Source organism: Cyprinus carpio, chromosome A18 (assembly GCF_018340385.1).
Source record: "Cyprinus carpio isolate SPL01 chromosome A18, ASM1834038v1, whole genome shotgun sequence".
NCBI classification, from domain to species: Eukaryota; Metazoa; Chordata; class Actinopteri; order Cypriniformes; family Cyprinidae; genus Cyprinus; species Cyprinus carpio.
In genome coordinates this window covers 2,392,054-2,405,610 of record NC_056589.1, presented here as the reverse complement: position 1 = coordinate 2,405,610, position 13,557 = coordinate 2,392,054, and the positions used below count along the sequence as shown (strand labels likewise).

At 35.6% G+C, this 13,557-nt stretch overlaps 1 protein-coding gene across 1 annotated transcript in view; it reads right to left on the bottom strand.

Moving 5' to 3' along the window:
• Positions 1-13,557, bottom strand: part of LOC109110322 (protein phosphatase 1 regulatory subunit 37-like) — a 36,750-nt gene that overhangs the window by 17,944 nt on the left and 5,249 nt on the right. The window contains 1 exon segment of the mRNA XM_042774761.1: positions 1,131-1,228. Within this exon segment, the coding sequence (XP_042630695.1) occupies positions 1,131-1,228 (98 nt within the window).

The window sequence follows — 13,557 nt, the reverse complement described above, 5'->3', positions numbered from 1 at the left end:
TAGGGCTGCTCGATTAATTGATGGAGATTTACTGCTGATCACAGATCCGTGCTTCACTGATAAGATGCGCACGACAATCACAGCTTCTGTCTAATCGTGATTTAATTTCAATTAATTGCACAGCCCTATATGTTACAGGAAGTCATGTAGTTAAATGTTTACTAACAGAAAACAGGCACGCTCATGTTGAGCTCTAACCAAACCAATAAAATACTATATGCAAATCCCAGAGTCAAATTTGGGATGTGTGTGTGTGTGTGTGTGTCATCAGGACAGGAAGCCGTGATCGTTTGTTGGCTCAGAACGGTATGTTTACAGCGCTGTCTATAAGAGGCTTTCAGTAACCGAGGCGTGTCTTCGCTGAAAAAACTAAACTAAAGTATTTTTAAAAAAAAATGAATCAATGAAACAATTAAATTAAAAAAAAGTTTAAAACATAATTAAATATATTAAATAATCAACACTTAAATATATAAACATTTAAATATCACATAATTATTATTCTATATTCATTTATATATTTCCACAGCAATTTGTTGTTGAAATATAAACAAAAACTTGCTTTCATGACACATTAAGACAATACATTAACATAAAAACAAAAAAAGTAAGAATCTAATGAATATGTAATACAATGCATATATTTAACAAAATGCTCCTCTAAAGTTAATTTCTTCTAGCTGACTAAGGAGTTTATAAACAGTGAAAGGCTTTCCTGAGATTTCGCTTGAACACTGTCACACTGAAGAGCATCAAAATACAATTATTGCCTGAATTTAGTTATAAAATTGACAGAATTTGAGAGCCCAGCAAGTGCAAATCTTATTGTGCAAAGCTTCTAAGTTTTGTGCACAAGTTTTGAAACCAGTATAAACACAGTTTATCAAAATAAAGATTGATTTAAATCTAGAAATCAAGTCTTGACAGAGCTGACATGTTCACCTGCTGTAGTTAACAGTCAAAACACGCCATCGGAGAAACGCTAATTAATGATTTCAGCCCTCCAAAACAGTCTCATTTTAATTTTCAGCTGAATATTTTTGTTGCATCACTAGTCTTGAATCAAGGACTGAAGAATCTCCATGATGTTTCTGCAGAAGTGAGAGAATAAATGGATAAATGTGTGTTACCTGGATCTGTTTGAGCACTTTAGGGATCGGTTTGCAGTTGAGCTTCTGGCATGCTTGTCTGTAGGCATTCAGAATCTCCTCCACCGTCACATTCTGGGCTGCAGAGACAAAACCACACAAACACAAGGTCAAAGGTCATGCGGAAATATACTACACAGCATATGCAACAGCTGATCGGATGGAAGCGGCTCTCTAGGGCATGAAATTAAAGTCCGGCTCATCTCATTATGTTTGGAGCAGCAATTGCTCCTACGATGCCTTAAAATACTGCCTTCGTAGGGAGGTTCTGTGAGAGAGCACATGTGTAGCATCTGGACAAGGAAGAGTTTGAACAATGTAAGCGAGTGAAACCGATCGGTCTCTGGGGAGACTGAGAGAGGTCTGTGTACACTGCGATTTGAGTATCACATGAACACACACACACACACACACACACGCACACACACACACGCACGCAAAGAATCAAGCGGTCTAGATCTTCTAAGCGCTGTCCACAGTCATATGACCACATTCAGACTTACTGTTCTGAGAAGAGGCACACACACAAACAAACACGCACACGCACACACACACACACACAAACACACAGTGTGGGATGGTTTAAGGCTAAACTAAAATACCAGGCTCTACAAGTGTGAGCATTTCACTCACATGTCCACTGCGGTGATACCACAGACAGTGTTATTTGTTATGCAAACATATTAACCATAACATAATAACAGGCGACTGAAATCTCAAAGCAATGGTGGCACCAAAAGCAATTCAGAATGAATGCACGGTGACCGTTTAAGTGCAAAAAAGCATTGTTAACATAACTATATCTCAGAGAAAATTATACAATTAAAATAAAAAAATAATTCTGGCATGCTTAATATTAATACATAAAAAAAAAAAACACATGCAACAAAAAAATAATTATTAATAGTAGTAACAATAACCACTTCTAAAACAAAAAACACATGCACCATGAAAATTAGAAGAAGTAGTAACAATTACCACTTAAATACATATTGAATTAAATCAGTATAATAATACTTTTATAAATATATTAACAATATATACCAATATAATAATAATAATAATAATAATAATAATAATAATAATAATAATATAAAATGTATTATTGTTCTTAAAATCTGTGAAAAAATATTTCTCAAAGCAATTATCTGTCTATTTCCTTCCTGTGCATTAATTTCACATTGTAAGTAACAATCATAACAGACTTGAAAAGATAATTCTGGGTCATTTTCACCCGAAGGTTTAAGTAAACCTGCTGTGCATGCTGTTGATTGATTACCAATACTTTCAATATGACAATAATTTCACCCCGTCCCTCTTTGAGTTTAAACAGACGGGAAGCATGTTTACTGTAAACACAATCACAGTGCAAGCTTTGCAGGCCTGAGGTTTCACAAAGAAATGTGTTTCGGTGCATCAAGCATCCTTCAGTATTTGCACTGAATTTCTTCTTCATTCTTCATCAACTTTTTCTGCATGAAATGCATGAGTATCTGCTTGTGCATCATCATTTCAGTAAGTGGAGCTGCACGTAAACATCTTCCACGTCTCTTCTGCTCATCTTTGCAGATATTTTAATTCACTATGCACCAACTTCTAGATGAATTCGAGAATAAAGCTGTGCTATGTTTACATCAGTGTGGTTGTAATGACGGTCAGGATATTAGCATATCTTAAATGTTTAATTATTGCAATGGGCAAATGTGGATTCTGCTTGTTTATATCACACATGTGGTATATGGTCATTAGGTTAAAGAAAACTTGAAGAATTCCTCGCTTCTGATAAAAAGTAAAAGTTTGCACCGTGAACCGCTGACTAGAGATGATGTGCTGGGTTGATGACTCTAATGATAAGTCTGTCCACACTTGCTATCATTGAATAAGCTGCAGACTAATCATGACCACCATCACTAACACGGGCCGTAAATATAAACCAATACATGACGATTCAGCTGAGAGTGCATCATGAGTCTCTCTCTGCTCCTCCGGCAGTCTAATTAAACTAAAGTCTGCTCTAAAAGATTTCCAATGGCTCCTTCTCTATGAGCGGAGATCTGGAACGCATTCTGGCGCTTCAACAAAACTTCTTTAATCCAGTCTTCATCTGTAGTATTCAATATGCAAGCCATACCAAAGCAAAGCCCAATAATTAAAACACAATGTTGTACAAAGCAGTTGGATGCATTCCAGAAGTTTATACGATTAAAATGCATTCGTATTCACATGAATTTAATCACTTTTCACTTCAATGAAACTGTGACCATCATTTATTGTTCATGCACAAATTTGCTGTAACCTTAACCATTAACAGCAGTGGTTAAAGTTTACCATTTTCCAAAAAAAAAAAAAAAAAAAAAAAAAACACAAAACAGCATTTTGTGCACCGTCAACCAGTCACAACACATTCAACACAAAAACTGCAGGAAACCGAGGCCTTTCGCGCGCACGCAGTACAACTAACCTCAGAGATTATCACAGGAAATAATCATCACTAGTGAACATTGCTCTTAGTGAAAGTGGTTAATATTTAACAGTTCACTCAGATGGTTTTATCAGCAATGCAATGAGCATGTGTTAGTTCAGAGGAAGCCAAGGGGACCGTCATAGTCCTGTGTATTACATGGCTACAAACGAATAAATAAATTAAAGGAGCTGGATTAATTTAATGATGTGAGAAGACTGTGGAGTTATGCTGGGAATCAGTTATCTGGGGACAGTTCAGTTAGGAGTTTTGTGCTCATTACAGCCAAACATTTCAGCCCCAGAAGACTTCGAATGACCAATTATAATCACAATGAGCCAAGAGGCGGCATGTGTCGCATGTACACTGTTTAGTAGAGAGTTTGAAGTGTGTGATTTCTGCACCATTCATTTCACTGAAAAATGATTGTTTTCAAACTGGTTTGTCAAACACTCCTGTTGTCTTCTATTATAAGTGCAAACAGAAAGTCTGACTCAATCTCACACCACTGGTTAAGCCAATTATAGATCTGCATCTGAATCATAATAATACAATAAAATAAAAATCACCTTACAAAGAAAATTGTCATGAAAAGCATGAACTTCAAGTCTAACAAATTCCTTTCTTTATCAAAATTCCCCTCACCATTAAACAAACAACTAAGCACCCTTACTCTCATTTATACAAATTCCACAATTTTATATTTACCTGCTGCATCTTTGTTTGGATCGTGCTTAAAATGCAGCGGTTGCCTCTAACTGTAAATGGAAAGAGCACACACAAAGCCTTAGTTTGTTTATAAGAAGAGATTACTTTTATTTGAGATATTTATTTATTTGATTTGGGATTAAAAAAAAATCTATTTAGTTTTGTTTTTTTGACATATTTTACTTACACAAAGAAATATACAGCATTTTGTCTGAGAAGTAATAAAATGACACATTTTCATTTATTTGTCTTAAATCTAATCAAATTAAAAAAAATGTAAAAACATGTGAAAACTGTATCATGAAATCAGTATCGTGAATTATATCACATTGTGAACTGAGTGAATAATTACATCCCTAGTCATGCAGGAAATCTATTTTATTTTTTCCCAAATTCTGTTAAATTTTTCTCAAATTTAAGCTTTTCTTGATTCCTTTTTTTTTCACTATTTTTTTCTGGATTCCTCAACTTAAATCAAAAAATAACAATTCTATAAAAAAATAACAATCCCAAAAAACATAAATAAAAAAACTTTTTGATTCAATCATAATAATTTCGTAATTTATTAATATTTTTACAATAATGACATTCTGACGTTTTGCACATTAATATTCACAGAGAGTTTATATAAAAAGCCCTACTTCTGATTTATTGATCAAAAAAAAAAAAAAAAAATAGCCCTAAATATGACAAACAATACAGTAAATTATATATTTTATCCACTAAAAACATGATTCTGTCCTCAAACACCTAAATCACAGACACATAAAACTATATCACAGATAACACAACAACAAAAAACAAATCCACTAAAAACCATTAAAAAAAGGTGTAGAAGATGCTGACCATCCGTTTGCAGTCAACGTGTGTGTGTTTTATGGCCATGAGCGTGCTCCATGTGCTCGTGTACAGCATGTCCTTAGAAAAGCATTAGGTTTTTAGTCTCAGCGTGGGTAAACATTCCCAGAGAAAGACAGACTTTCCAAAATGGGAAAGCAGTACCAAACACTCCTTAATACTTCCACATGCACACAGATAAATGCCATCTCTTTTCACATGTTGACAGCTGAAGCCTTCAGCAGGGTCACAGAAGGCAGAGCAGCTGGCACTGAGTGTTAGATAAAATCATAAAGTCCATGCCATGAAGAGAAGGATCCTGGCATCACAGGAGTGAGGAGACCCAGTGAGAAACGGTCCATCAGCAAACAGCCTTTGGGGAAACCTGTGGTCTGCATTCCTCTGAATGGCGTCTTTCCAAAAGCACCGGTGGAGAACACTTACTGATGTGTGCTGCTGAGCTGGCCAGACGTCTAAACTAAAGACTGCTCCTTCAGATTAAACTCATTACACTTCAATCAACGCACAGAGAGTGGCACTGCAGTACACAATCCTAGAAGAACATAAACAATTCACACAAATGGAAAATTCCAAACCTGTATGACTTTCTCACACAACATAAAGGCCAAGAAAATATTCACGGGGGGGTTATTTCTCAAAATATCTTCTTCTATGAGCACAAAAAGCATGTCCTGGAGCCAGCGGTTAACACTAAGTACAGAATATCAATTGCTAGTGTAAATGAACACTTTCCTGTGAAACACATCCCTGAAAATCTGAGGAAGAGTCTACTCACCTGCCCCGAGGCCTCTGGATAATTACTGCATAATATAATTATGATTGTAGAAGATTAATAAGTGAGGAAACAAAGCCATCTGATCAGGGTCAACATCTTAAACATTTGAGAGATCAAGACGGCATATTGCACAAGTTTATAAAAGTGTATCCTTCAGGCGGAAAGGTAATTAGGTCTCAGTTTAAACAGATTCTAGGAGTGCGATTGCTCAAACGTCAAACCGGAAAGTACAGCAAGACCTGGTCTTCCTCAGAGCACAGATAATGACAGCTCCTTTAAACTGTGCACTGCCATTTGATAAGGATATACATGTATGTAAACAAAAGCTAAAATTTGGCAATTAGCGCGAGGTGCTGTCAGCAGACAGAATCGAGCCCCTCGGGGTACAGACGCGAACGCTCGCACGCTTGAGCAAGACTACATGCTGTCCTCCTCCTTCAAACAAGCCCAGACATCACCACATTCATCTTCTCTCCGCTCAAGGCATGAGACAAAATGTACCACACAACCAAGTGTTCATAATCAGTGTTTCTAGATACATATATACGGGCACTTTTGGCACTACTGACACACTAACAATCCCCAACAATGGTGTGTTTTCTTCACTCTCAGTCTCAAGCAAGTGCTTCACGGACACAGTTATGTCCCTCATAAACAAGAACCATAACTTCTGCCAAATCTTTATTAGGAGCAAAACTGCTGATTGAGAAATGATGCAACTGAGAGAAATAATTTTCACATAGTAAATATTAAAACTGTATATTTACTATACGTTTAGTTCTAAACAAACTGTTCTAAACCTAATAGTTTTATCATGTTATTTCATCAATAAAAGGTTGTTTATTATATTTTCAAAAAAAAAAAAAGATGAGGGCTCTCAACCAGGAGGCCTCAAAATGAAAGGAAATTATTATTAAATAAACTGTATCACACAGACACAAAAACACATACACACACAAAAAAGATAGGACTATTTCTTAGTATGATTCATCCACTAAACCAGTTACTTTACCTTTAAAAAGAAAAAAGAAAAACAGCATGGTTCCCATGGTCTTGGATATATGAGGTAGCCTAACTTCAAAGGTATGATTTCTAGACCTGAAAAAGTCATGTAAATTAATAAAATCTTAAAAATTCCATGGACATTTTTTATAAGGAATGTGCATTTTTTTTTCTAATTCTGCCAAGCATTATAATGTAGGTAGAAACTGAAAGTAAAAATATTAATCTCAAACAACTGCAAAGTAGAAAAGATTGGTCTAGGACAAGAATAAATAAATAAAAGCCATTAAAAACAAACAAACAAAAAAATGGTAAAAATGTCCCAAACATGTTATAAGGTGACCATAAAAAAAAAAAAAAAAAAAAAAAAATTAAAAAAAAGGATGAAATCTGTTTAACCCTACGACATAAAAGTGGCTAAAGTTGAACAAAAATGTTGCCACTGTTATAAAACTCCAATGTTTCAGACTAAGCAAAAAACTGCTCCCAAAACTGAAGGACCTCAGACCAAATGAAACTGTGACATGAATTACAATCTCCTCTGTAAGCCTCCCAATGACTCACAGACCAACTAAGAGCAGAAATAAAATAAAGCAATATTCTATTCCTCTTACCTCTCTGAAATCATTGCTATTACTGTAAGGTTGCAGTGACAACAAAAGTCAGGCTTTTACAGTGAGGAAGGCCAATCACTTGAGCTGCTAAAAGTATGAGATTTGTTGATATTCGTGATGAGGAAAAGCTTGATCAGCCACATTATTTGTTTGAGAAAAACCAAACCAACCTGTGTGCTTAGCCTGCTAGCTGGCCTGAAATTATAAAGCGTAATAGAAATAACTAAATAACACAACTAAAGCTAGACAGATGCATAAAACATTCAAATGGTATACATATACATATACAGTTCCAAAAAGAACATATTTTCTTAGTATTTTCTTAATGGAGAGCCATTCCACAAAGAATATTTTAAATATTAAAAGAACATAGCTTGTAGAACATTTTCATAGTCTTTTTCTACTATAAAGAACATTTTATGCAATAGTTGGGTCTATGGATGTTAAAGGTTCTTCATGGAAACATCAATGCCACTTAAGAGCCTTCAGTTTCTTATGTTGTGAGGGAGGCTAAGGGGACTTTACACAACATCATTTCCAACTAAAAATAGAAAACTTTTTACGTGTTTCACTTTCAGCCATTTATTTAGATGACAATGACATTTTGGGGACCTGAAAATATAAACTTTTAAAAATGGGTTTCAAAGTACAAGTTATTGAAAACAATATCGATGGTCTGGCATGCATAATACAGCATTTTTAGTCATTATCGTGGATGTGAATGGGGATCATTTTGACAAAAATTTCCACCAAATACAAAACAAACTCAAACAACCCATTTTTAGTACATTGTTGTCATTTAAACGTACCCTAAGCTTTCCAAAGTTTCACCAAAAGTTTTCCAAAGTTGACCAAAGCAATCAACACTGGTTCAGGTGGAGCGGCGTTTACTACACAGAGCCGTAGTCCACCGACAAGCTACACAAAATCGCTTTCAAAATCGACAAAGAATCGCCTGCGATTTTAAAAATCGATTTTGTGTAGACTCAGTGAATTACGGCTATGTGTAGTAAATGCCAACCAGTGTTGCCAAGTCTGCGGTTGTTTTCCATGTTCGCGGGTTGAAGTGACCCCAATACCAATAACGTGATATTTAGCCCCTAAAATGAGAATTTTACCAAGGCAACCCTGCCAAAAAACTTATATTTTAACCCCGGGATGCAATTTTTATCGGGGAACCTCCTAGAAACGTGATTGGGCTAGTTTTGGACTAATTTTGAGAAGCAACTGGGCAGGATTTGTTGTGAAAACCTGGCAACCCTGATCTGAACGCACGTGCTGGAGATATACTACTAATCACCAGGAGCACCTTTACTGAGGAGATGCGCATGAAAATCGATTATAAAAAGACTCTATAAAAACCCCTAACACCACCCTAAAACACACCCTCGCTAAGACACATCAAAAAGTACCTGAATGAAACCACCAGCAGAGTTAAAAAGCCTCTTGAATATCTTGTTGCATGACGTTAAAACACAATAGGAGCGATGCAGCATTTTAAATTCCTTTCACATTAAAGACAGGATAGGTGATTTAGTTTAAAAACATTTTTTGATATTCTGGTTGAAAGTCAGCAACCACTAAGTGAAGTGCGCTAAATGCATTTATATGCAGTTATATCATCAGTGGAAGACGCAGGACCATAAATGTTCACACAATCATTTATCATTAGCTTTCAGATCTAAGAGGGTGGGATCTTTTGCTTTCAGAGCTAGCTTGCTACTGCTAGCCTCTCAGTAACTGCCTACCCTACCTTTAAATAAAGACAAAAGTATATATATCAAATAGGTTAAAGGGAAAAAATGAAATGGTAAAATGTCAAAATTGGTACAATCGCTGGTCACAGGTTCGTTATGTGGCACGTCGCTTTCTGTCTGATTTAGAGTCAGACATGAGAGACATCTGTCCTAAAGAAGTCTCAGGAATGTCTAGAAACACCCAAGGATGTAAACTGATGAATAGATTGACAAAATTATTAGCTATGTAAATTTTGCTAAGAAACAATATTTTGTCACATAAATTTATCATTAAAATAGAAAAAAGTCGGCACACCTGGGCTCCAAAAATACAAGAATTGAATAGCAGACTATACAACATTGATCACATTACACAAATGGCTTTTTTCATCAGACAACTAAAAGTTCTAACCCACATGCCTTTATACAACAGGTGATTGATCACCTTACACAAATGGCTTTTTTTCTTTGGTTTATTTATTTTTATTTTATTTGTATTTCTTTTCTTTTTTATTTTTTTGTTGCATGCACGCTCGGAACATCACCTATGTGCCCAGGTGTGCCGACTTTTTTCTATTTTCATGATCAATTCTTGTCAAGCATCCTGTTGGAGAGTATTTCCAGGGATGTGCATGCTTTTGTTTTGATTTTGTCACATAAATTGAAGCAATGAAATCCTGTGGCAATGTCAAAAATAAATTTGCAAAGAGCTGGAAATTATACAGCGGTTACTCCACAAATTCATAAACATACACCTATAGGAATGGGATAAGATGCAGATCAAGGGCCCTTTCTTCGTACGTCGCTAACTCAGTTAGCTGGATTTGACTGTTGACGATTTGGCATGATCTTGGATCATTTGGTTCTTCGAAGCTCATCCTGGACTTGCTGTCATGGCAACAGGTCCATAAACTTAAACTTCAAAACTGCTTCAAAGATAAAATCACATGAATTGCTAATTACAACACTGAAATAAGTCAACCCTGTACAAATACTAGAAATCGTGAATATAAATAATTGGGAATCATGTAAAAAAAATTAAAAAAAAATAAACGTGGCATTGGTGAGCATAAGAGACAAAAGCCTTAAAAAAAAAAACTGATTAATTTTATTGTAACGGATTAGTTTTATCTGAAATTGTGATGCAATTTATCTATTAAATGCATAGATGTGAATTATATCCTTCATATTTCAAAATGTTATAAGTAGGTAATCACTGCAGCGCAAACACAACCGAATAACAAAGAACACACAGTTTGGTTTCTAATCTGATGCACTGGCTCATGAAGTCAGTGTAGGTGACACACAAACACTGTAGTGTTTCCCTGAGACCAAAACTCTGAGGAAATGGTGTAGAAAACCAAGCTACAAAAGTGGGAAGTTCAGCCTCAGAATATGAGGAAATTATAGAGCGTACAGTACAGGCAGGTGACTTAAACTACTTCCTCATTCCTGAATAACAACAGAACAATGTGTGACTGTGAAATAAGACCCAGCCAACACCTGTGACATAAAAGCTTCCCTCCTAATCACAGTTAATGACAAAAGAGCATTAGAAAGCAAGTTATAGACATGAAAAACTGCATTTGAGGGGAAAAAAAAAAATGCACAGGTAACTATGTGACAATTATGAGTCTGCTGTATGTCTTCAACCACATATGGGATGTGGTTGAAGTGTTAAATGTTAAAGTCACATTCAGATGAGGGTTTAAGCACAATAGTAATTCAACTATTGCAATTATATTTGCAAAGACAGTCCTGCTGAAGCGTCCTAGCACACTGTGCCCTGCTCAAAGGCACAATGGTGGAGGAACAGGACTGGGATCACTTGAACTCCAGGGACAACAAGTTTGGAAATGACCCAGCAATCTTTGTGCTAGCTATTTAGAAACTTAAACATAAGGCTATTAGCACAAATGCGACCCTGGACCACAAAACCAGTCATAAGGGTCATTTTAAAAAAAAATTGAGATTTAAATATCATCTGAAAGCTGAATAAATAAGCTTTCCATTGATGTAATCTTTGTTAGGATATGAAAATATTTGGCAGAGATTCAACTATTTGAAAATCTGGAATCTGAGGGTGCAAAAAAATCTAAATACTCAGAAAATACTCCAATTCCAAGCTCCCTTTTCCACGATGAGGATTATATGAATACTACGTAAACTGCTGATACCAAATTAGATACTACTTTTATATAAGTAAACATTACTAATGATCTATCAAACATCATACATAGACACAACTTCACAATAAGGTTACATTTGTTAAACTTAGTTAATGAATTAGGTATCAAACTAAGCAATTTTTTAACAATAACATAAATCTGCATTATTATTCATTGTCAATTTATGTTCGTTCGTAATACATTATAGGACATTTAAGCAACTTTAACCAAGATTTTAAAAAATACTGTAAAACTATTGTTTATTGTTCACAATACTTAATGCATTAATTAACATTATCATATATTATTGTATATTATACTACAGATCTGTTGAATGCTTAAATCTGATTGGTTGACGAATGTTCTAAGGTGTGCAGTTATTTTCAGGGCTGAAGTAGTTCCAGGCAGGTCTTGACCGCATTGCATGTCCGTATCACTTCGCCAAATGATTTCAGTTATTTCAAAGGCCCTTACAGCCTACAACAGCAAAAGAACCAAAACCCCAATGACATTGGCCAAGCAAAGAAATATAGTAAACAATACAATAAAAAAAGAAATTATTTCCATATTTTTGCCACAAACTTTAATTTTATGTACAGCAAGCACATATTCTCTTTCTCCCGTTCTCTCTCCCTTACAGATGCACACTCACAGAAATGTGTTGTCAGCACGGCTCTGACGATTTTATCAGTAAAATAGTTTAGCAACTTAAAAGCTACATGACTTTTTTTTTTTCACTAGCGAGGTAATAATGGCACTGTTGTTGGAACAGATGAACTTACAGTTTTGCTATTACTTAGAGACGCTGCTATTCCTGAACACTGCTGAGATACACATACAGACTCAGAGAGGTAATTCACACACTCTCTCTCTCTCTCTCATATCTAGAGCCTGACCGATATATCATTTTGCTGATTTTATCGGCCGATATGAGCCTGTTGCCGATATATCGTTATCAGCGAATATGCCACCAATATGATTTTTTTTTTAACAGAACATATACCGCGGATAAAATGTATGAAATGGTGTAAATACATAGTTTGTCCAGCAGAGCAACATGGATGAAATGCATTAAGTCTATGGAAAACCAACTTTGAACGGCCATATCTCCTTAACGGCGCAGCAAATTTGCATCAAAGCAGGAGCCCTCTCGAACGCCACCCTCCATGCGTCGGTAGCCCCCCGGGATCGCTAGATTGTTCGGCATCGGGCCGCAAATTTAACAACCCGTAACTTCTGAACACCGGGAGCTATCGACACGGGGATGGTCTCATTCGAAAGAGGGTCTCTAGACGTACACTCGAGTCTGCATTCACGAGAGTTTCTTGAGCTGAAGGGATCCCCTGAATTTGGTGAAGAAAATTTCTATCAGATTAAGGAGAGAATATTAACTATTAAAAAAAAATTTAAACAAATTTAACAATCTGATCTGATTAGTTCGGGAGCCAGACAAGCTCAGTCTTGTCAAATATAACCATTTTACCCAGAATAGCTCTTTAAGCCACCGGTTACAAAAATAATCATATAAATATATAAATAATAAATTGAATGAAATGTCCACACAAAATAAGTTCAGGTTTATAGTTTCAAAGTTGTATTTAAGAAAAAATCAAACAGAGAAAAACTCTGCATTCTGTTTTAAGTTCAAATGCAACCTCAGATTCACAGAGATATTTTCACCAATCAATATGGAATCAAACTTAGTACTTTGGTTCACATTCATATTTTCAACAATCCACCAAAGTTCAAAAATGGCAAAAAACTAAATCTTTGTGGTTAAGTTCCAATATAGTCTTTCCACTGATTTTGTAGTCCAACAATGACAAGGAAATAAAACTTGAAAGAAAACGGAAGGTGCCTCTGAGGTAGCAGTTTCACTGATGCATGTAAACCTCAGCAGATACCACACTCCTTGAGATCCCTCTCACACTTGTTAGCATAGTTAGTTTCGTCTGTGTGTGAAGACAGTAGTGCAAAACCATGAATGAATGTTCCGAAGTGAAATAAACTTCAACGGAATAAAATTGAATGGAATTAAATTGAATTAAAGTTGAATAAACTTTAACTTTACTGTTCAGTGTATGTTA